The 24,913-nt window shown below is 44.6% G+C and overlaps 2 protein-coding genes across 9 annotated transcripts in view; both read left to right on the top strand.

The window, feature by feature from the left end:
• Positions 1-24,913, top strand: part of LOC142938490 (rho guanine nucleotide exchange factor 10-like protein) — a 53,802-nt gene that overhangs the window by 3,201 nt on the left and 25,688 nt on the right. For 2 of the 8 annotated variants that reach the window (XM_076081698.1, XM_076081697.1), the window contains exons 2-9: positions 862-919; positions 5,936-5,963; positions 6,969-7,042; positions 10,576-10,827; positions 18,030-18,163; positions 23,473-23,586; positions 23,833-23,941; positions 24,079-24,182. In XM_076081698.1, coding sequence (XP_075937813.1) covers positions 883-919; positions 5,936-5,963; positions 6,969-7,042; positions 10,576-10,827; positions 18,030-18,163; positions 23,473-23,586; positions 23,833-23,941; positions 24,079-24,182 — 852 coding nt within the window. In that variant the 5' untranslated portion in view covers positions 862-882. Of the gene's footprint in view, positions 1-861; positions 920-3,985; positions 5,846-5,935; positions 5,964-6,673; positions 6,785-6,968; positions 7,043-10,575; positions 10,828-18,029; positions 18,164-20,347; positions 21,291-22,279; positions 22,437-23,472; positions 23,587-23,832; positions 23,942-24,078; positions 24,183-24,913 lie in introns of those variants that run through there. The other 6 variants (XM_076081694.1, XM_076081696.1, XM_076081695.1 and 3 more) reach the window with 6 other exon arrangements.
• On the top strand, positions 18,179-20,214 carry LOC142938492 (uncharacterized). Its single transcript, XM_076081703.1, has one exon. It carries the CDS (start codon positions 18,866-18,868, stop codon positions 20,195-20,197), a length of 1,332 nt encoding a protein of 443 aa, XP_075937818.1. The 5' UTR covers positions 18,179-18,865; the 3' UTR covers positions 20,198-20,214.

Raw genomic sequence — 24,913 nt, 5'->3', positions numbered from 1 at the left:
ATTTACCAAGAGGATTAATCAGCTTTCAGTGACATGTTGTGTAAGAACGCGGCGTCATCTTGTTTGTGTTTGGCTTTGGGCTTCAGCTGAATGCTTTGGTCACAGTGGGAGTCAGTAGATCACTTAGTGTGGACAATCAGAGGCTGTCTTCTCATCCCAGCTGACAGCGGAGCTCCCTCTCTGCTATTGTCCATTCAGCTGCCAGGCCCACGGCATCCTCTGTAGTACTGAGGCTGTTTTCCATAGAGCCTGCTGAATTATTCATCTATCTCTCAGCAAGAGATTGTTCTGCCCTGGGTCTTTTATGTGATGCTAATTAATAACACGACTTCTAGTATGAAAAGGTCACTGTTCAGGTCCTGGCCTTATTTATGACATCTTTTTATGTCTGAACAGAACATCATTTTATGTCCATTACCTAGTTTTGAGAATTATTAAAAGCTGTGGTCTCATGTTTAAGTGGCTTGCCATGTAGTTGTGTAAGCGTCTGGGGAAGGACACGTCTGGATTTGCTCTAAAGGAATGTAACACACACATCTTGCCTCGAGCAGAATGCAGCAAAATAACACAGGTTTCCCAAAAGCTCTGCATCGTTACCAGCTGTGACAGCGTGTGGCGGGTAATGTTTTCACCTTGTGAGTCTGTGTTTGAGTCATCATGGCAAAATGTGCTCTTGGAGACACCTACTGCAGTAGGAAGCCCACAGAAGAGGTTTAGAGTGCTGTCTGTCTGTCACCGTGACAGAGTCGCTGTGAGTCTGTTTAATCACTTACAGTCGTGTCTAACCTAAAAGTAAACAGTTTTGATAAGGGACAACTGTTAGTCATCTCTCTGAATGATGAGGTGATTCTGTGTTCACAGGAGCTGATGTGACCTTTGAGAATGACCTCTCCACATCCCCTTCTCTGCCATTCCTTGGGTGAGTCATGCAGCCAACATATTGATGTTCAGTCATTTAGATTTATGAGTTTGAATTCCTCCTGACATACCTTCAGTACAGTTTCTGGTAGCCCAGATTAATCATTAGCCTCTGTGACATCCTTTACTAAGACATGACATTATAACAGATTTGGACTTTTATCTGTTTGATTGATTAATTAGCAGTCACAGTCAGCTCCTCTAATCCCATTAAAAACATCATGATTCCCCCAAAAGTATGTTCAAAAAAAGAAAAGAGTGTGGAGAGTGAAGAGTGCTAGTGCCAGCCAGCAGTCTCTTCTTTTCATTACAACTTGTGCTGTTGGAAAATAATACCAGTTCAAAGTTAGCTTTATTGTCAATTCCACTATATGTAACGAACATACAGAGGAGTTGAAAAGACGTTTCTCTCCAGTCCAACATATAAACATATAAAGTGAATACAGTGCAAATAGATAAAAAAACATTTAGACAACATATATATTAAGAAAAAAACTATCAATCTGTATTTAGCAGCAGTCAGACATAGGGAGTCTTAAAGAGAGGAGGGAGAGAGTTCAGCTTCCTAACAGCCTGGTGGACGAAGCTGTTTGAGAGTCTGGTGGTGCGAGCACGGAGGCTCCGGTATCTTCTCCCAGAGGGCAGGAGGCTGAAGAGACTGTGTGAGGGGTGGCTGGAGTCGCGCACAATCATGGTCACTTTGCGGGTGAGGCGGGTGTCGTATATGTCCTGCAGGGAGGGAAGTGAGGGGAGTGAGGCACCAATGATCCTTCGAGCTGTGTTCACTATGCGCTGCAGGGCTCTCCTGTTGTAGTCAGTGCAGCTTCCGCCCCACACAGTGATACAGTTTGTCAGGATGCTCTCAATGGTGCCTCGGTAAAAGGTGCACGTGATGGGTGGTGGTGTTCTTGCCTTCTTCAGTTTGCGGAGAAAGTAGAGGCGCTTATTCAGAAGGAGGTTGTTGTATGTGTATGTTATGGGAGATGAAAATTGTCTTTTCATCAAGTGGTGCTGATGAATTGATGAACTGATGAATTGATGGTGAGTTCATTAGACCTCATTTCATTACCGTGTGCTGTCCACAGTATAACATTGAATTCATGCATCAGGTGCAGGTGAACATAGATTTCCAGATATTTTTGTCATACTGTGAATTAAAGGACTACTCCAACTATTTATTATTGGAGAGAAATGTTCACTTTTAATCTTTAGTACGGGTCAAGTTTTTAAAATCCTCGATCCTACGTTTCTTATACAACTTAATGGTGTCTCTCATTAGACTCTCCCTGTTATTCAAAATCCATGGCCACAATTTGTAACAGGAAATCTTTGTGATTTCTCAGAAAATGTCTCAAGTCAAAGCAGAGATAAGCCTAATGCCATCATCAGAGGAGCAGTACTCTGACAAATGAGATTTCATCATGAACCCACCGTATTTACATCTTAATGTTTCACAATGGCACTTTCTCTGCCAACACATCCTGCAACAAGGGAAACTCATTTTGACAAAAATATCAGATCTAAACTCAACTTGTGCCTACATGCTCACAGAATGGCCTGTTGGCAATGCCTGACTCCTAATCCCCTGCTAGTTACCTTATGCTGTGTAAGCCTTATGCTTCTGAGACAACTATGACACAAAACGTCCTGTCAGCTGACCTGAGAGGCCCTCTAGCAGCAGTCACCAGGAGGACTATGCCTCCCAATGGAGCAAAGGGCTGTAAATATACTGCAGTCTAAGGGAGACTGAAGTACTCTACTGATCTTCTCAACAAGGTAAACAGCTGTTTGCTTTTTGTCAGTAGCAGTTTATCACTGACCAGAATATCTACAAGTTCATTTAAAGATAGAAGATGATTCCTGTTTTCCTACTAGAGATGTGCGGATCAGCTCTAAAGACATTTGAAAAATGTTGTCATGCATGCAGTATTGTGAATGAAGAGAATAGCGTCGGACATTTAGACAACATAACTAACTGTAGGTAACATAACGAAGGAAACACAACTCTATTCTGACATAATGAGTGAGGTTAGGCTGCTGTTCCTAGTGCGTAAATGCAAACAGCGGCTCTCACAGCTTGTGAGACAGCAGCTCTGCTCTCTGCTATTTTCACAGTTTAGAGAATGTACTTCATTTATTATGTATTTTTGCAACTTTTTCACTAGTAATCGAAATGTTAATTTTTGTGACCCAATCTGCGGTTTAGCGACGGTGCCTCTGGATATAACTGCAATCCGACACATCTCTATCTCCCACACTTTGTACAGTTGTTCTCAGCTAAATCACTACCTGGCCCCAACTTAGATGTGTGATTAAGTGAATAAACACAAACTAAGCCCGATGTCAGCTGGGATCGGCTCCAGCGCCCCGCGACCCTGAACAGGATAAGCGGTTTGGATAATGAATGAATGAATAAGCCCGATGGACCCAATACCGGGGTCCACCTGTGGTTAGACCCATCTGTGGATAACTCATAGAGGCCTGTGGGCCCTTCCACTCTCCATTGATCTGCCTGTATAGCATAGAGCTCTTCACTCATATGAATATTGATCAATATTCATTGTGTTTATTACTATTTCAATATTTTGGGGAGATTTATGTTTTTTGTGACATGACTGTATGGAAATGAAGAGTATTTTGAAGTAAAACTCCCAGTAAGTTGTAAGCACGATTTGTTTCTCTTCAGCACCAGCCTATATTTAAGAGAAAGGTGAAACGACCACAAACTAATGCCATGAATGTGGGGCTCTTGAGGGCCTATGGGGGTCTTGAGCCCTGAGGGAATTGCCTGCTTTGTCCAGTTGGTAACTCAGCCTTGTTGTTGCTTGGGTGTGTGTGTCTAAGTTGTGGTGCAGATGAGGAATGACTGGTGAAGGGTAAGTGCTTAAACGCCATATGTTGAGAGTGTAATCTCTCCAGCACTAACAGCTCTCCTGGGTTGTAGCATAACAGTGACTAATCCTCTGTTTCCCATGCTGCTGCTCAGTGGAGCACTGGTCAACAATCTGCTCAACATGTTGCATTATCTTACAATGAATGAGGTTGTTGGTCTGGCCTCTTCCTTCAGGCTAGTCTGCCTGCTGACAGAGTTGAACCCGGAGTTACTGGGATGACTACAGAGGCACATGGAGTCAGTTGGATGAGGTGCAGTAACACCTGCTTAGGCAGTTTACTGCTCTGCAGGTAAGTGGAAATAGATGGCAAAGTACAAACAGTAGCCAGTTTATAGTATAAAGGCAATTCCCATTTTATTAAAATAATATTGAAGACTTTGTTAAGTGGCTAACATACTAAAGCTATCGCATTAAAAGCTTCTATTACCCTGGTAGCTGAGTGTGCTCATACGTTAACCGTTTACGCACAGTGCTACTTCCTCTTTTTTTTTTTTGAGATTAAACCCACAGAGCAATAAGAGCATTGATTTTAAAACAAATAAAGGCATGTCTTTAAAATAAGAGCATTTGGTCCTAAAACAGGCAAAAACACAACAAATTTAAGAAACAAATTCATTGCTAAACACAAATTGGGTTACTTACAACATATAATTTACAATATTAGTTACTAGTTAGACTACTTAGATCTTAAACACAATGTAAATCAACTAATTAACTATGATATATTATTCAGTGATCTATAGCCTAATTATTATGAATATAATGTAGTTCAATTAGCTCCACTTCACCAGCTGCAACAATACAGTGATTCAACACAATAGCTATAATCCAATGATATAGGTCTACCGTAAGTGTATTATTAGAGATGGCCCATCCTTGAACACTGTTCTATCGTCTCCAGCTATGGACTAACCATGGACTTGGTAAATGGTAAATGGACTTCCATGTATATCGAGCCTTTCTAGTCTTCCCACCACTCGAAGGGCTTTACACTACATGTTAGCATTCACACACATATGACAAGACTTCACTGTACCTGACTGTTGTTCAAACAGAAATATGGTAAACAAACGAGATAGTCAGGGTCAGAGTTGCTGTTTGAAGCAGCCTAGCTGTGTCACCCTGCTTCCAGTCTCTATGCTAAGCTAGGCTAACCACATCCTGACTCCAAATCTGTATTGAACTTGCTCCATATCGAATGCACAGACATGAGATTGATATGGATAAGCTCATCTCTCTCTAGCAAACAGCAAATACGCTTGCTTCCCAAAATGTTTTCTATCAACATCACTCAGTGTTCCAAGTGTTAAGTGAAGGACCAAAGTCACAGGGTGAACTCTGTCCAAGTTTGTTAGTTTCACCCTAACCAGTTAGGTTTCCTGTCGGGCCATGTCTAGATTCCACTGTTAACGCCCCCATACATTCAATTGCAGGGTGTTACCATGAGATGGCGCTTTCTTCACAAAACCACATAAACCAACCGAGGCATACGGAACACTTAGTTTTGTTGTTTATTTATTTGCTGCAAATAATTTGCCATTGTTGAGCATCTGAGCTGCAACATAGTGGCTGGCTAAGTAATAAATACTCTTCCATGCCAGTGGATGGCAGTAGGTAGCGCAATAATGACCGTGTTCATTTAAGACAGTAGAACTAAATGATGCGTGGGAGAGGTTGTGGTGACAAGACGAACAGCAATGGAGAAATATTTGAAAAGGAAAAATGCAGACTCTGATCTGGGCCCTGGACAACAAAACTAAAAACAGAGAGACTGAGAGCGTCACATATAGAAGAAGATGCAGATGAAGAGGAGCAGGGGGAGGAGTTTGAGTTCGATGACATGGAGGAGATTGGACCTCCAGAGAGGAGTTCCGGCTCCTTGATGAAGAGTGATTGGACCACAGACACAGCAGTGTCAAACCTTTACACCAAGACAAACACAACCCAGGAGACAGCAAGGCAGGGCATGAATGGAGCAACCATTACTATGCAGGAGGGCCAACACCCCTCAGTGTACCAGCAGCACTGCCTAGGTGAACATAGCAAGTACACAATAGGTATGGATGTATTGAAATAAGGGTTTTATGCTTTTAGATGACATTGTTATTTTCTCTTTTTGCCAGATATGGAGGTCAGGGAGTCACCAGAAGGGTAAGTTATGATTGAATAAATTATAGCCTGTTACACATGCGAGAGGACACATTTAACTGACTACATTCAAATCTTTAAGCCAAACATAAGCAGACCAATAATCTCTGGAATTTCATTTTTTTAATCAGTGTTGTGTGTAATATCTAGGGCCATGCAAAGAAAAACACATTTTGAACATTTAGAATGTAGAATTTCATGTCCGATGTAAGTAGACTTGAAGAAAAGAACAAACAAACCAAATGTTACCAGTATGAAAGCAGGTGACAGTAAAATGCATATCTGGAGGAGACTGACCAGTATCACCATTGGAATCAGTTCATATGAAATGAGTCAATGTTCTGATATAGTGAATATGATGCAGTCTGACCACATAGTTCTGATACCTGTCAGGTTTGCCACCAAAACCACATGCCAGTTAAACTCCAGTGAACTGGTATGTGGCAAAAAAAACTAGATTGATTTACAATGCAATAAACACATTATCTAATTTAGAATTCGAAGAAAACTTCTATATAAATAGAAATCATCAGACTTCATCTTACCTCATACTTTCTTGTGTTATGACATTTACTACCATAGAGGTCATGTTGTGGGTGTCACCAGTCTGTCTCTCCATTAAACGTAAGTTTCCAGCTGAACATGAAAGTTCATTCTGGAACCTTGAAAAACAGGAAAAGTTTATTAAGATCCACTGACTATCTTTATTCCAGAGGTTTAAAACCACATTGCATGATCTTCAGCAACGAATGTAGACTGTCTCAACAGATGTGTCTCCTTTATACGACCACCTCGGGTTCCAAAGTTCTTTGGTCACTTGTTGAGTAAGTAAGTGGACCTTCAGTTTTTTGGCAACCAGGCTTTTATCTATTTAGAGGTATTGGAGTGCAGTTCATCCCCAAAATGGGAGAGAAATCCCCTCATGGACTGATGAAGCATGTCTTGTGATACTTAGGAAACGTTTTTTGACCTGCTATGACTAAATGCAGATTAATATGCTTGTTGCAGGCGTTCCACTTCCTCTGATCTGGGAGTGACTGGAGAGTCAGAGAGTTTCTGGAAAGCGAGCAGTATTTATGAAGGTAAGAAATAAGAGGACCATCAGTATCTGATGAGACCCTCACCGGAGCTCTGGTTCCAGCTCACAGCTGGTCTGTGTCCATATGCTCACCAAAGTGAGGATGTTTTTCTGTTTGATTGCATCCGGACAGCACAGGCATCACTTCGAGCCAAGGACTGGCTCAGTGTGGTCTCAGAGCTCACAGTGCGATTACACAAAGGTACACAACTGCCTGTAGTATTAGCTCTGGTAGCTAGCTTGTAGCAAAGGTACGAGGCTATGTTTCAGTGAGGCTCCATCCTTTTATTTGATACATGTAAATCAATGCCCTGTTGAGTTGGAATAGAGAGCCCAAGTCCTGTGCATACAGTCATTACTTCCAGCTTCACCTAGCTGTTAGCATTAGGAATAGCTAGCTGTCCTCTGTTCCATACCCCTGTACTGTATGAGTACTGTGTATGTGTGTGTTCACCCACAAACACAGACCAATCTTTCTATCATCTGAGTGGTAGTTTACCATGAGTTCAGTCAGTAGGTCGCACATGTGCAGTAGTACTTGTGAGAATATTGAAGTAGTGTGTGTGTGGTTGTGCAGCAAGTTATGTTAATTGTGTTATGCCAGTCTCTACAGGTCACAGTCATGCATATAAGAAACCTGTTCCTCAGAAGTTGTTCATTTAAATTAGTATCTCTCCTGTAGGCAGTGAACCTTTTATCAGAGAAGTATACAAGTCTTTGTAGAAATCACATGCTCACACCTGTGTGCCTCCTGTGAGTCCGTTGGGTGCTCTGTTTAAGACAAGCATAGACCAACTTGGATTGTGACACTCCAAAACACATGGCCTCAGTTTACCATTTCATTTGTTACGCTGACACATTTTTAAAAAGTCGCTTTTAATCTGAACACCTCACGAGGGGAATTGTCCCTCTTCGATGGATAAAAGCAATTATATCCCCGGTGTGTGGGGGAGGGGCTGACTTCTGTTAACACGATGAACGATGAAGTAATATAATTTGGCCCTTTTCATCAAAAGTATCCAAACATACGTATATTGTACCATGACATTACACTTTGAACCCAAACACAGTGTAAGCTCCTGCTTAACAAAGACTAATTAACCCAAACATATTTTGTGTGCAAGGTAAGTTTAAGGGAGCAAGCAACATGTGTGTGAAGCTGTCTGGAGGCAAAGCCTTAACACCAACATATGTTTCTACCATGGGGAAGGATCAGCATATGGATCCCATTCCATCATAAACTGAAGCCATAACATTGAGATTAAACATATCAGGAGTATGTATATGACAGATTGCTCCATACTGAAGTAATCAGCACTATAATATGTTGCATCACAGTCAGGAATACAGTCAGTCACGTAGTGATGTATTACACATCATAGGGAGGGCAGAATCACCTGTACTATAGTGGATCACATGATGAATCATGTTGAGTTCATCATGACGTAATCTACATTTCATCAGCACATCAACCACAAAACTGTTCTGCTTTTGTTTTGATGATTAGCAGTTGTTAATGAAACAGCTGTAGGTGTTTTCACGATTAAAACACATCTGCCATTCCAGCTGAGCCATATATGCTCTGATGAAGGTCCTTTAGACCGGAGGCCCGTCTGTCTCCAATCTATCTTTAAGGTGAGGTCATAAAGGTCCTCAACAGTGCTGAAATCAAACTCTAGATACAGGGGTCTTCAACGTTTTTCAGGCCAAGGACCCCCAAACTGATAGAGAGATGGAGCAGGGACCCCGACTATATATATTGTATAAAATTGTGTTTTATATTAAACTGGGCCTAGTGCCATGTATAAACATACATCTTTATTGTGCATTCAATACTAAGCTATTCAAATAATACACAGGTTAATTTATTCATGTCTTTATTTTAAACATGTGCAAGGTACAGTGAGTAGGGTGGCCGTGCCACTCCCTTTTATAAACATACCTTGTCAGCTGATACCAATGTCAATATCAACATTGTCTGTCAATTGCATGATAATCATGCATACAAGCTATTCAAATTAATGTTTTTATTTTAAACATAAATGTGGAAACGAAAAATGAGTGATGGCCTATTAGTGCCACTGCCATGCATAAACATACCTGTTATCTTTCATACAATACTGAACTATTAAAATAATGGACAGATTCATGTTTAGAGAATTGTTTTTTCTTTTCTTTTTTTAAATTGTCTTATCAACCAAAACATTTCGCGGTCCCCCTGTTGAAGACCTCTGCTCTAGAACAGTGGTTCTCAACTGGTCTGGCTGCGGGACCCACCATCAACCCCTAAATGACAAGCCGCGACCCACGACCCAAATTTCTATATTCAAGAAGTCTAGTAGTAACAACGTCTCTGTGTAGTCAACAACTGTCAAATCAAATAAAGAAAGTACACATCAATTATATTTTAACAATTATTATTCTCAGTTTTCAAATTGAACTGGATGGATTATAAATAATACATAGAAATACATGAATAAATGTTCTTCTCATTTCAAGTAAAATAATGGCTGGATTAAAAAATAAATTACGTAACGAAATTCATTTTAGAAAAATTATTTTCACTGAATTGCCCTGCAGCTTTAAATTCAGGTCATTCAGGGTGAAGTGATGAATCCACAATATAATATTTTTTCTCATCTTCTAAAAAGAGAAATTAGTGTTGGAAGAATTCACCTATATGAGTCTGTCCAGTCAGAGTCTAATGACTCTGGTCTCTGGTCATTTTCTCTTTTGGAAATCGTCCTATGATTTGACTTTGACAACTCACACTACAACAGTCCTGCTCTGCTGTCTATCTCCTCGTCTCTCCCCCCTGTGTCACGGTGTGTGTACATCTCACTGAGTCAGGAAACTTGTCAGAATACCCATCACGTGATTCACACCGCACTGGTCGGTGTTTTTCCTGCACCGCTGAACAAGTGCTTTAAATGCTGGAATAATTCCGCTGCATAAAAAATGCCCTTCAAAATAAAATCACGTTTTTTTTTTGTTTGTTTTTTTGTCAGCCAAAGGCCCGCGACCCACTGAAAACAGGTCCGTGACCCACTTTTGGGTCGCGACCCACCAGTTGAGAATCACTGCTCTAGAACACACACAAACGCTTAGCCCATAGTCCTTGAAGGGGTTCCAGGGATCAGGTCAAAATAACAGTTACTAATTAGTTTCACAGGAATTAAATATTAGTGAGAGAATATGTAACCATGACTGTTGTAATCACTCTAACCACTGTTATCTCAGTGTCATGTATTCAGTACCAAACAAAATACATAAGAGGTTCTTAAAGACAGGTTCAAAGGGACATTTATTCTCCATGTTATTTTAATCTCATAATATTCCGACTTAATTACCCTACAAGTGCACGTTTACTGTATTTACTCCTACTGTTGAAATCAATGATAATCAATGGCGACTGAATCTTAAATACACACTGCTGCATGCTTTAGACAGCATTGAACACAATGTAGTGTATGTGATATTAAAAAAAGGATTCTTTAACACTGTGGTACTTGAACCAGTGGTCTCGTCGTTTTGTAGAAAATCCTTCTTTAATGGCAGAAGGCGGTCAGGACGAGTCCGGCAGTGCAATAAATGGGTGCAGCCAACAGCAGGACACGGCTGAGACCAAGGTGTCCTCTTTAGTCAGCCCACAGACTGAACATCACACAGCTGAGGTAGACAGACCAACCAACCAGAGTCCAGTGATCTGCAGCCCAGACAGTGTGGTCAGAGACCCAGAGGTCATCTATGACGACGTGCCTGCTGAGAACCTTCAGCACCCAGTGGAAGGTGAGTCATTGTTTTTTACATCATAGCAGTGATCAGTGTGTAACTCTGACACCACCTTCTGTGGACTACACCAATTTAACAGGCTGCCTAAAACAAAAGAGGCTTGAAGGTTCTCTGTATGGAATTTAAATCATATCTTTTGCCTCCACACGGCTCTCAGTATGGGAGCTAGAAGCTAACAGCGCTAACAGCGGTAACAGTGCTAACAGTGTTAACCTGAGGTGGAGCCAGAGGGTGGGTGCTACACTCCTGCTATGACAGTCAGTCTGGATGGTGTTATCAGCTGTTTGACAGCAGTGCAGAGCCCACCGGAGGCTCTCATGCACTAAAAGCATGCACGACCGGTCCAGCTATGTAAACAAAGCACAGAGAAGCTCTGATAACAACACACACAGAGACAGAGTGACATTACTCTACTATATCTTTACATGTGCTGCTGTATTTACACTCTGAATCCTATATAGAACCTTCAAGGCAACATTATGCAACTTTTTTACCTTCTACATCATTTTGATGTTTCACTGACCTGTAACAGGGAGAATGGCACCTCTTTCATTACCACTCTCGCCCTGATTGCCTGTTCTTTTTTAATATTTGGTTTATTTGGTAGGGACAGTGCAAATTAATATAAGATTACATTACATTACATTACAGTCATTTAGCAGACGCTTTTATCCAAAGCGACTTACAATAAGTGTATTCAACATAGGTATTCAAGAGAACTGCTAGGCACCAGAAGTCATAAGTGCATCTCCTTTTTTAAACAAGCATCTAAGAGCATAAACCAGAGCAAAAACAAACTAATACAATAAGTGCAACAAACTATTATTAATACAATAAGTGCTGAGTGAAAGGCTCAGGGTAGTACTTCTTGAAGAGGTGAGTTTTCAGCCTGCGCTAAAAGATGGGCAGTGACTCTGCTATCAGTGGGGAGTTCCACCACTGTGGGGCCAGGACAGAAAACAGCCGTGACCGGGTCGATCGGCCGCAGGGACCTCTGAGCGATGGGGCAACCGATCGCCCCGAGGCAGCAGAGCGAAGTGGTCGGGCGGCGGTGTAGGGCTTGACCATGTCCTGGAGATAGGAAGGAGCTGTTCCATTCACTGCCCTGTAGGCTAGCACCAGAGTCTTACATTGGATGCGAGCTCTTACAGGGAGCCAGTGTGGAGAACGGAGAAGGGAAGTTGTGTGGGAGAACTTGGGCAATTGAACACCAGACGAGCTGCAGCTTTCTGGACAAGCTCCAGAGGTCTGATGGCCAGGGCTCCGGCAAGTAGAGAGTTGCAGTAGTCCAGGTGGGAGATGACAAGAGCCTGGATGAGCACCTGCGTCGTCTCGTCAGTGAGGAAGGGGCGAATCCTCCTGATGTTGTAGAGCAGGAATCTGCAGGAGCGTGTAACTGATGCAATGTTTGCTGAGAATGACAGTTGGTCGTCCAGGGTCACACCCAGGTTCCTCGCAGTCCGAGTTGGCGTCACCACAGTATCGTCAATGGTGATGGACAGGTCTCGGTGCGGGCAACCCTTCCCCGGGAGGAACAGTGGCTCGGTTTTGTCCAGGTTGAGCTTCAGGTGGTGTGTCGTCATCCACTTTGAGATGTCAGCCAAGCATGCAGCGGTGAGTGCCTCCACTTGAGTGTCACCGGGGGAAATGACAAGACCAGCTCGGTGTCATCGGCATAACCATGGTTAGAGAAGTCATGCGAGCGAATAACAGAACCCAGAGATGTTCCGATACGGCCCCCCTCCATGTCACCTGGTAGGATCGACCTGTCAGGCTGGATGCAAACAGGGAGAGTGCAGAGCCTGAGATGCCCATCCCCTCGAGGGTGGAGAGGAGGATCTGGTGGTTCACAGTGTCAAACGCCGCAGACAGGTCCAGGAGAATCAGGACAGAGGAGAGAGAGTTAGCCAAGAGGCTGTTCTGGTGGAGATAGGAAGACAGTTGTTTACAAGTGTTTTGGATAGAAAGAGTAGAAGAGAAACCGGTCTGAAGTTCTTGACATCAGAGGGGTCAAGTGATGGTCTCTTCAGAAGGGGGGTGACTCTGGCAGTCTTGAAAGCCGTGGGAAAGCATCCTGAAACAAGAGATGTGTTGATGAGGTGAGTGAGGAAAGGAAGGAGTTCAGTCGCAATAGACTGAAGAAGAGGGGAGAGAATCGGGTCGAGGGAGCATGTGGTGGGGCGGTTAGATGTAACAAGGTTGAGGATCTCTTTAGGGGAGAGGGGAGCCAAATAGAGTAGGCTGGGGTATGGAGAGGGGAGGGAGAGCTGTGGGGGAAGGGCTAGACAGGGTAGAGAGGGAGAGGGTGGACAAGGACTTTGAGAGAGAGAGGGAGGGAGAGGGTGGAACAGGGACAGGGGGGCTGAGAGAACGAGGATCTGATATTGTTTACCTTCTTGTCAAAGAAGTTGGTGAAATCGTCATGGAGAAGGGAGGAAGTAGGAGGAGGGGGTGGGGGTTGGAGGATGAAGAGAAAGTTTCGAAGAGTTTTTTAGGATTGGAAGCAGAGGTTAGGATTTTAGAGCGGAAGAAAGGAGCTTTAGCAGTAGATAGAGAGGAGGGAAAAGTGGAAAGAAGAGATTGGAAGTTAAGAAGGTCCTCCCGGAGTTTGCCTTTTCTCCATTTACACTCAGCCTCTCTTAGGATCTGTCTATCAGTACGCACTGAGTCCGACAGCCATGGGGCAGGTGGGGTTGGCCGTGCAGGCCTGGAGGTGAAGGGACAGAGGTTGTCCAAAGAAGAGGAAAGGGTGCCAAGGAGAAGATCAGTAGCAGTATCAGGGGATAGGAGAGAGAAGGATTCAGGGTCAGGGAGAGCAGAGGTAACAGAAGAGGAAAGATCAGCGGGGGAGAGGGAGCGGAGATGACTATGGGTAGAAACCATGTGGGTAGGTGGCGGAAGTACGGGGGGAGAGGAGAAGGAGAGGGAGTAGGACATGAAATAGTGGTCAGAGAGCTGGAGGGGAGTGATGGAGAGGTTAGCAGTAGAACAGTGTCTAGTGAAGATAAGATCCAGCTGGTTGCCGGCCTTGTGGGTAGGAGGAGAAGAGGAGTGGTAAAGGCCAAAGTCACCCTAAAAAACAGAATACTATTAAGACATGCCACACAGGCTCATAAAACAACACATCGGAGCAAATATATGAGGGATGATTATGTTAATAGAAACATGGATTAAAGACAAAATTATGTTGCATTGTTAGACTATAAAAACATACAGTAGGGGGCGACTGTTGCCCAGTGGTAGAGCAGGGTCGTCCTTCAATCAGAGGATCGGCGGTTCGATCCCCGGCTCCACTAGTCCATGTCAATGTGTCCTTGGGCAAGACACTTAACCCCAAATTGCTCTTGTAGTGTTGTATGACTGTTAGGCCATGTCCACATTACTCCGTTTCCATTTGAAAACGCATATGTTTTGCTACCTTTCCACTGAGCGTCCACACTATGCAGAGTTTTCAAGCACCGAAAACGGAGGAGTTTGAAAACGCTCCCAAAGACGGATAAGTTTGAAAACTCCGGGGTTGCCTCTTCGTGTGAACAGTCTTGGACACTCGGGTGAAGAGAGGAGCAGAGCTGTCAACTGATCACCACCTGGTGGTGAGTTGGATCAGATGGCAGGGGAACCGGTTGGAAAGACCCGGCAAGCCCAAACGTGTAGTGAGGGTGAACTGGGAACGTCTGGCGGAGGACCCTGTCCGGGAGGTCTTTAACTCCCACCTCCGGAAGAACTTCTCACACATCCCGAGGGAGGTTGGGGACATGGAATCCGAATGGACCATGTTCAAAGCCTCTATTGTGGACGCGGCCGCTAGGAGCTGTGGCCGGAAGGTCATCGGTACCTGTAGTGGCGGCAACCCGAGAACCCGGTGGTGGACACCGGAGGTGAGGGAAGCCATCAAGCTGAAGAAGGAGACCTTCAAGGCCTGGTTGGCCCAGGGGTCTCCCGAAGCAGCTGACAGGTACCGGCAGGCCAGAAGGGCTGCAGCTGCGGTGGTCGCGAATGCTAAAACCCGGGCATGGGAGGAGTTCGGGGAGGCCATGGAGAAGGACTTTCGGTTGGCCTCAAGGAGGTTCTGGCAAACCATCCGACGACTCAGGAAGGGAAAGCAGGGCTTACCCCAGGCTGTTCTCAGCAGGGGGGGGGGGAACTGCTGACCCGGACAGGGGACATCGTCGGGCGGTGGAAAGAGCACTTTGAGGAACTCCTAAACCCGACCAACATGTCCTCTGCAGAGGAGGCAGCGCCTGAAGATCTAGGGGGAGGCTCACCCATATCCCTGGCAGAGGTCGCTGAGGTAGTCAAAAAGCTCCTCGGTGGCAAGGCGCCGGGGGTGGATGAGATCCGCCCTGAGATGCTGAAAGCGCTGGACATAGTTGGGCTGTCCTGGCTGACACGCCTCTTCAATGTCGCATGGGGGTCTGGATCAGTGCCCATGGACTGGCAGACCGGGGTGGTGGTTCCCATTTTCAAAAAGGGGGACCGGAGAGTGTGCTCGAATTACCGGGGTATCACACTACTCAGCCTCCTGGGGAAGGCTTATGCCAGGGTGCTGGAAAGGAGGCTCCGACCGTTCTTGTGGGGGGTGCTGCGGGAGTATGGGGTGCCGGACCCATTACAACGGGCGATCCGGATTTACCACTCGGTCTACGTTCCTACCCTCACCTATGGTCACGAACTCTGGGTCGTGACCGAAAGGACAAGGTCGCGGCTACAAGCGGCCGAAATGAGCTTCCTCCGTAGGGTGGCCGGGCTCAGCCTTAGAGATAGGGTAAGGAGCTCGGTCATCAGGAGGGAGCTTGGAGTCGAGCCGCTACTCCTTCGCGTCGAAAGGAGTCAGCTGAGGTGGTTCGGGCATCTAATTAGGATGCCTCCTGGACGCCTCCCACTGGAGGTTTTCCAGGCACGTCCAACTGGGAAGAGACCCCAGGGAAGACCCAGAACACGCTGGAGGGATTACATCTCCCAGCTGGCCTGGGAACGCCTCGGGATCCCCCAGCATGAGCTGGAACATGTTGCCGGTGAGAGGGAAGTCAGGGTCAGCCTGCTTGGCCTGTTGCCACCGTGACCCGACCCTGGATAAGCGGAGGAAAATGGATGGATGGATGGATATGTTTTGCTACCTTTACACTGAGCGTCCACACTACGCGGAGTTTTCAAGCACCGAAAACAGAGGAGTTTGAAAACGCTCCCAAAGACGGATAAGTTTGAAAACTCCGGGGTTGCCTCTTCATGTGAACAGTCGAAAACGGATACATTCAGAAACGATGACGCCCACACCCGCGTTCGCTACTTGATTGGTTCTTAGCAGTCATGACATATCCTTCCCTGATTCGTCACATGCCTATCACGTGACTATTACTCTGAAGAAAACAAACAACAACATTGAATACCGAATGACTAGCAGGTTATTTTAACATGGACAACTGATTACAAGCGATGCTGACCTTGTTGTCTTTACTAGCAGCTGTTGTTACGTTAAAGTCTGCATTTCTGTGGAGGAAGCAGCTGTTATTGGAGCGATTAGCGAGCGGCGTGACCAGCGGCGTTATCAGCCCTACGGAGCGGACGTCTGAAGTCATGGTTAGCAGTAAATGCTATCCAGTAGGACAGATAGCTAAGCCACTAGCAGAGCTACGAGTGAGAACAGACAACAACGAGGAAACGAGTGAGAGACGTGTGTTGACCATATTTATGGACCCATAATCTAGCAAACGTTTACGTGTAAGTGTTGATTTTAAAGTAAATTTGATATGTGTGAGAGAGAGAGAGATAGAGAAAGATCCGCAGCGCTGTAACTAAGTCTAAAGAATAAAACTTCTAAAACTTTCCACGAACTGTGTCTGTTTGAGTTCATATTGGAATATTTTAGAGAAGATCTTAAGTATCAAACACAACCTTTCCTTATTTTAAAGACTACTTTATTACTCTGTCGTATTTTTTTAAACTAAGCAACCAATCTACTTCCTGTTTACACCGTCACGCGCATGCCCAGTGTACGTTAATGGTCACGTGATGTACGATAATGGTCACAGACAGATTGAGGACAGTAAGGTGCAGTTACATTCTGTGCTGACAGAGCTGGGTACTTATTAACCATCTCTTTAAATGAGCGTATGTGTCCAGTTCTCTAATGGTGACTGGCATGGACAGACATTTTACAGAAAATTTAGACTGACTGAAAGCACTTTTTCTGATTGAGCACACATCAACAGCTAGCTATAAGAAGAAACTAGCTTGATATTGAGCCAACTAATGCAGGGTTGGAAACTGTTTATACTGTCCTGACATAAGCTAGTGATCTGTCCCAAGGCTAACGGGAGAACGACAATCTGACATCACATTTATTTTTTATTTTTATTTATTGCTGCCAATGTTATTTATGAAAGATTGCAACGTTGGTGGTGTCATCCCGGTCTCTCTCAGTTATTTAGTTTTTCCACATGTCAAAAGTCACATTTAAACATTAAGCAAACTAAACACTAGCCCTATTTCATTAAAACCAAGCCACAAAAATACCAATTCTTGCATAATATTGCTTTAAGAGTAGTGCTGGGCAACGATTAAAATATTTAATCGCGATTAATCGCATGGATTTTTTGCGATTAATCGCATTGTTATGGCAAAGTTCAATAATGAATTCAAAAGTAGTGTATTGAGCACTTTTATTTTAAAAGTACTGCTATATGAACAAAAGGGCAATAACATTTGGTTCACGAGATGCAGGTAGCATGTTTTATACGTAATGTGAATATAATTCATACTTTGTTGGCATCTTATTCTGAAAACCGGATGTTGTCTCACGTTAATGTTTCCGCTAACTTTCAAAGTCCTTCGCTCGCTCCCGATCTGTGCCGTTTAAATGCGTTTACCGTGAATTTCAGCATATAGGTGCACTAAAATTACTGACTATAGGATGTTTGCTGGCTTTTATCCCACTGTTCTTGTCATCCTCTTGTTGTTATGTATATGTATTGTCTCTTGTCTTTCAATTTAAAAAAATAAAAATAAATAAATAAATAAATACAATTATAATAAATTTTAAAAATGCGTTAACGCGCGATAAAATAATTGTCGGCCTTAATTAATGAATGCGTTAACGCGAAATTAACGCGTTAACTTGCCCAGCACTATTTAAGAGACACAATTATTAACCCTTTTATGTGAAACTGAACATTATGTGTTCTGTTGGCTTCTATGTATAGATGTTGATGGCATCTACGAGTACATCCAGAGACCTGGTCACCGGGGCTCCAACGGCTGGAGCTCCAGTGAGTTTGAGAGTTATGATGAGCTGTCTGACAGTGAGACTGTTCCTCCAGCCCGCAGCAGTAGCAAGGTAACTCATTACAGATGTCTTTTCAATGTGAACGCTAAGACTTCCTCATAATATTCCTCTATCTGGCAGGAAATCCCAAGTCCACAAAAGCAGTATGAGTAATGCTTCCTTTTAGTAAAGCTGAGACTGTGTGTAATTGTTCACTGAAAGTTTCCATATGCTTCAGAATATGAGTACATCAATCATGTGTTGAAGAGTGGATGCCTGTTGTGAAACATGCTGAAGAGGTTTGGGTAATTTTAATGCCATGAGTTAATGTGCATTCAACCTGAATGAGATTCATGCTTATTTTATTTATTTAGAATAAGATAACATTACTGTCACAGCTCTGCCACCATTATCCTGTTTTTTCCATCTCTCACTCACCTAATCAGTTTATTCAGTGCACCTGCCAGTCACACCCACCTCGTCAGCTCATTACTCTCACCTGCTCACTCTGCTGCATCACTATTTAAACCCCAGTCACACACACACTCACTGCCAGATCATTTTTATGGCTACCTGCCCGTTTGGCTCGTCCTGTTCCCGGGTTTCCCCCATCTGCCTGCCCTGCCTCGTCCTGCTGGATTTCCCCCCTCGTCTCTTGTCTCATCCGTGGATTCCCTGTTATGTTCCTGTGAGTGTTCTGTTTTCATTAAATACCTGCTTCACTCTACTTCTGGTCTGGTCTGCATTTGAGTCCTCCACCACACCCGTGACAGAATGATCTGGCCCGAAATGGACTCAGCAGACCACCGTTTGGAGTGCTGTCTCCCTGAGTGGTATGAACAGTTTATGGGAACCCGTCTGGCCTTTGGAGAGCCTCGAAGTGTCCAGAAGGTGAACCGTGACCTGGTGGACTGCCCTTTCAACCCCCGTAGGAGGCAGAGGCAGAGGAAAGGTCAGACTCCCGTCTCCGCCAAGCCGCAGCGGGCTCCAGCCGCTGCCGTCTCCGAGCCGCAGCGGGCTCCAGCCGCTGCCGTCTCCGGGCCGCAGCGGGCTCCAGCCGCTGCCGTCTCCGAGCCGCAGCGGGCTCCAGCCGCTGCCGTCTCCGGGACGCAGCGGGCTCCAGCCGCTGCCGTCTCCGGGTCGCAGCGGGCTCCAGGTCCAGCTGCTGCCGTCTCCGAGCCGCAGCAGGTTCCAGTTCCGGCCGCTGTCTCCGCGGGGCAACAGATGACTCCAGCTCCCCGTGTCCTTTCGGAAGTCCGATCGACTCAAGCTGCCCGTGTCTGGTCGGCAGCCTGGCCGACTGCAGTTCCCCGTATTCGGTCAGCGGTTCGCCCGACTCTGTATCGAGCTGCTGCCTCGGAGCCGCAGGGAGCTCCAGTTCCTGTTCCGGCAGCCTCAGCGCCGCAGCTATCCCCTGACCCGGCCGCCAGCGCTGCAACTATATCCGGCCGCCGCAGCTATCCCCGGATCCGGCCTCCGTGCTGCAGCGGGTTCCAGCCACTGCCGCCTCCGTGCTGCAGGGACCTCCAGTTCCTGCCGCTGCAGCGACCTCCAGTTCCTGCCACCTCCGATCCGCAACGGGCTCCAGTTCCGGCCGCCCCCGAGCCGCCGCAACCTCCAGTTCCAGCCGCCGCTGCGACCTCCAGTTCCAGCCACCGCCCCAGAGCCGCCGCGACCTCCAGTTCCGGCCGCCTCCGAGATGCAACGGGCTCCAGTTCCGGCCACCCCCGAGCCGCAGCGACCTCCAGTTCCAGCCGCCGCCGCAACCTCCAGAGCCGCCGGGACCTCCAGTTCCGGCCACCGCGGTTTCCAGTTCCGGACCCCGCTGGGCCACCATCTGAATCCTGTTCCCCGGAGCCCCGTCACCTAATCAGTTTATTCAGTGCACCTGTCAGTCACACCCACCTCGTCAGCGCATTACTCTCACCTGCTCACTCTGCTGCAGTCACACACACACTCACTGCCAGATCATTTTCATGTCTACCCGCCCGTTTGGCTCGTCCTGTTCCCGGTTTTCCCCGTCTGCCTGCCCTGCCTCGTCCTGCTGGATTTCCTCTCTTGTCTCGTCCGTGGATTCCCTGTTATGTTCCTGTAAGTTTTCATTAAATACCTGCGGCACTTTACTTCTGGTCTGGTCTGCATTTGAGTCCTCCACCACACCCCGTGACAATTACTGCACATATGCTGAAAACACGGTTTCGACTATGTGATAAATATATAATATCTTTTTGGTCACAGGTTTGCAAAGTGCTTTACAGATAAAGGACAAGGGGGAAATGTTTATTGAGGTCATTGTAAGCCAAACACTGTATTATAGTGCAAATAATTCAAATTAAAAACTGATATATCTTGAATAAAGATTTAAAGCATTCAATATTGTTTTTGGCCACATGGCAGCAGAACAAGCTTCTCACACAAATGGCATATTATCACCTTATGTTTACGTGGCTATGGTTAGCAAACAATTGCTTATTGACATGCCTAGCAGTTACAACACGATTCATTAGGAGTCTTGTGTCCATGTGATGTTAGTCCAATATTAGCTATCTTTTAGCTCTGTCTTTGGTCTCCAACTCCTGAGGAAACACCTGTCCCTTATCTGCTAAATGCTCCACTGAGTCCACCAGCTAGTCTCTAACTGTCTGAAACAATGAACCGAAAGATGCAAAACACTGAGAGGAACTGCAGAGTTGGTGATAAGTCTCTGTAACGACTTCTTTCATAGTCATTCGTCCTAATGTTGGGTTAATGCAGCTTTAAGGTGAGGTTTCCAGCTGGATGTCCAGTGGAGCTTAGTTTTAACATTTACACTGTTGAATTAAAAAATGTCTGAATGTGGTGACGAAATAAGCCCTCAAATAGTGGGTATGTATCTTAAAAAGTCCATGTTGGTCCGACCCAAACAAATCACCCTGGCGGCTGAATAGCCACAGCTCCTTTATAATGACTGTACAGTGTGAATGAAACCTGCTTTGACAAAAAGAGGAAGTGAATTATTTGTGGCAGCGCCTCGCTCAGTCAGCACTTCTGTGTTCTGCTTCGGTCACCATGTGTTACTCGTGCAGTGGACTTTCCCCACTCAGCTCATGTGTTAGTGTTTTGAAAAAGACACAGCTTTCAGTGTGGAGATGTTATGAATGAATGATGTTTGGAAGGAGAAATCAAATGTCTGAATAGAAGAGATTCACTGATATATCAGGTACGTGTCTTGTCTTCTAAGGCTTTGAGTAAGAAACGGCAATAACTTGAGCTGGGTATTGAATCACATATCTCTTTGAGTACAGATGAAGTCTGGAAAACTGACACCCACCTAAAAGTTGTGCAGATTCTGAGTCTTGTTCACTTTTAATTTCATTACAATGTCATGTCGTTTATACTACTTAGTTCCTGTGTGGCTGTGAATTCTTGCGACACATTGGACATACATGCACATAGTCTCAATCAGTCTGTGGTGGATAAATACCAACTGCAAGTATGTGCATGTAGACAGGGTCCAGTTCAAAGAGACTTTCTGCTGCGTCTTTGGATTGCATTAGTTTAATGGATTTTAACAGAGTTCATCAGGTCTCAACAGCATATTTTCTGTCAGTTTTTAACAAATTGGAAAAGTTTTAATGGATATTAGTGAATTTTAGTGCACGCTGCATATGTGATAGAATTCAATATACCTAGTCCTATATTAGTTTCTTGTGACCTGCCTAATCTTCATGTGTAGTGCCCCTTTAATTATTTCAATTTTACTGAGGTCCAGTGCGTTCAGTGTGCTGCTGTTAGTCACCACTTCTGTGACAGTCTGTTCCAGGCTGGGTTGCCCGGTCAGTTGGTGTTGGCAGTCGGCAGATACGATGACTTACTCCTCTGATCCAGTCATTCATCATATATTCTAAACGTGAAATATGTACCACTGTTACCTGTTCCAACTCCCCCCTATTTTGGGGCAAAACCGCCTAAAATGACATACCCAAATTAAAATGGCTGTAGCTTCTGAACCACTCTGACTATATGCATAAATGAGGTCTTTCTAGAAAGAAAACCCCCTAAGGTTCCTTGTGGAAGTGTCAGAAAACCTGTAGGTCATAAAGAAACGGAGCAGTGGGCCTTTGAAGTCAGTAAAAATTGAAGATTTTTGTCCGCCTAAAATAAAGTGTCTTTCAGTATAAATAACTGCCTGTGGCTGTATTTTTGCAGGTAAAGGACAGTATAGGGCTGTAACTACACTATCAGTGAACAACTGCCTCAAATTTGAAGAAGATTGGACAAAGTATGACCATTCTACAGTGTTTCTTCCATGAAGAGATCCAGGCGGAGCTCTAAAAGGATATTTGGAGACCCAAATGGACACATGGTAACCAAATGATATTCTGACACACTAAAGGTGTTTCTTCCTTTATATTTTGATATTATATTCTTTTCCTTTTATTTTTAGCCTTTGCAAATTGCAAAAACTATGTATATATGGTCGAAGACGTGGTGTGTGAGTAGCAGACTTGCTGTGCGTAATGGCTGCGACAGAGCGCACGATCGAGTATGCCGGTAGCTCATTTATGCAAAGGTTATACGTTGGTTTACGGCTTACGTAAGAAACAGTCAAGGTTTGCACTATAAGTACTAGCATTTTCTGAAGGCACTAGTTCCATGGTAAGATCCGCTAGCACATTGTCGGGTCTGTAATGTGTCTTTTTCCGTCGAAATGCTGCAAGATCCTACTTGCAGCGGTTATGGTGACTTTGGGCAGTGTGTGTTTGGGCTCCTTTTGTGAAAAATCCATAAGAAATGAAAGAAAATAGATGTTTTCTTTGCAAAGATGAGGATTTGGGGCAGGCTCGGATACCAAACACGGCCATGTTTTGTGACGTATTTTGCTGAAGCAAGCCGTACGAACGGAAGGGCGGAAGGACGCCGGTGTCCTCGCGGGGTGCAGGAGGTTAAAATCATGTAATGAATTATTTTAAAACCAAGTCCATCATGTTGAAGAGTTAACTGTCCTTGTAATCTCATTCACAGTCTAATACAGCTTTAGCGCTTTTCCTTTTTCTTGCTTTTTTGTCTTGTTGGATTTTGGCGTGACTCGAATCATAGTCGTCCAGTGTGTTAGTGATGCATTTTTAGGATGTATATTCTTTGTATGTTTCAGTAATCTGAATTTCTGTTCCCAGCTTTAAGTCATAAAGGTGTGTATTAAATATTCAATATTACCGGCACTCCTTCTGTAATTTAACCTCAAACACGTTTTTGTGTTTTCAGTAGTTGGTTCCCCATGAAGGTTTAGTGTAAGAACATTGTGACCTGCTGGCCTCAGAATGTGGTGCAGCTTTAGTTTTTCTGGTGCGTTGATCTTGAACATGTTTTTTCTGCTCTGCTGTCTGGTGTTGGACCACCAGCTGCCTGCAGATGTGCTGAGGCTGAAGGAGCGTTGTGCTGTCACCAGGAGAGAGCTGGCGGTGCGTCTCACTACACCTCATGTTGCCCACATCAGACAGAGCTGTGACACTAAGGTAGGAGTCTGACTGGGTCGTGTTTCTCTCCAGTCCTCTTCCTCTTTTTAGAGATAATAAAGAAGAGCCTTTGAGGGAGGAAGGACTTGTTCTGCTGGCCCTTTAGAACCTCGGATTAACCAACTAATGTGATACAAATAAGGGCTGATAAGTCAGTTTTTTTTGACAAATTGCATTTGTTACATGTTTGTATCAGATTTGATAATATGCATAACCTTGCTTATACGACTGTATTGTGTTTTCCAGGTGCAGCAGTTGATGAAAGCAGCGAGGAGTGGTACCAGGGACGGTTTAGAAAAGACCAAGTTAGCCATGATTCGCAAAGTGTCATTCCTGCAGAGAAAAGACTCCACAGGTGCAGAAACTGGGATGAACTAGTTCACCTATTCTGTTCAGTTTGTGGAGATCAGCCTTATCGTACTTGTCAGTTATAAATATCTGTATCAAAGCTACCAGAACAGATTCATAAAGGGGTTGTATTTCATTTTGCAGGTGAGGGAAAGGATGATGCAGGTTACCTGGATGTGTCTGTGTGTGAGTTGAAGCACCCTCCACCACAGCTGTGCCCCATGCCAGAGGGGCTCAGCAGTCAGCAGGTGACACTCAAGATGACCAGCTTTAGTTTTTCTGCAGCGTATTTAGAAAGCAGCATCCACGTTTTAGACATGTCATTACAGCTTCACTGCTTCCTATGATTAAGCTCAGTATCTGTAACATTTTTATTCTCCCTGTTTGTTTGATCCTGTTGTAGTAAGAAGACTGTTTTAATTAGCTGATAACTCAACACGTCCTCCATGTTTACCTGTTGTCTTGATGAATTCAGTGTAATGTACATTTCCACAGCACTAATTCCATCAGTACAACTACACAGTCATGTCGTACTCACCACTCTGCTGTTCTCTCTTTCACTTTGTTACAATAATACTGCTTTCATTCACCAATCAATGCTTCTACTTTGCTGTTTTCTCAATTGTTGATAAAGGAAAACTTCACACAAAATGACCAACTGTATATCAATGACTGACCTGTTACCTTGGATTCTTGAGGAAAAACTAGTTTTTCTCTCCGGCCTTTGCTGTGAATGGAGAATCCAGACACAGCACAAAACTGCAGAACGATCTTGGTGATTGGACGTAAATGGGGGCTGTGTTTAACAACAGCAAATAGTAAGGTTTTTGCGAAGATGTATGTGTTTGTGAAGTAGTGAGCATACTGGATACATCCATAGACTGGATAAACGAGACTTGGATTATACTGCACGAGTTGTGTGGGAGTTTGTAAACTGATGTCGTGATATAGTTTTGCTGTTGTCCAAAGCGGCGCCATT

This window comes from Anarhichas minor, unplaced genomic scaffold, assembly GCF_050575085.1.
Source record: "Anarhichas minor isolate MPS153535 unplaced genomic scaffold, ASM5057508v1 ptg000086l, whole genome shotgun sequence".
NCBI lineage: Eukaryota > Metazoa > Chordata > Actinopteri > Perciformes > Anarhichadidae > Anarhichas > Anarhichas minor.
Note: the sequence above shows the minus strand (reverse complement) of the source record. Positions and strands in the feature narration are given on the sequence as shown.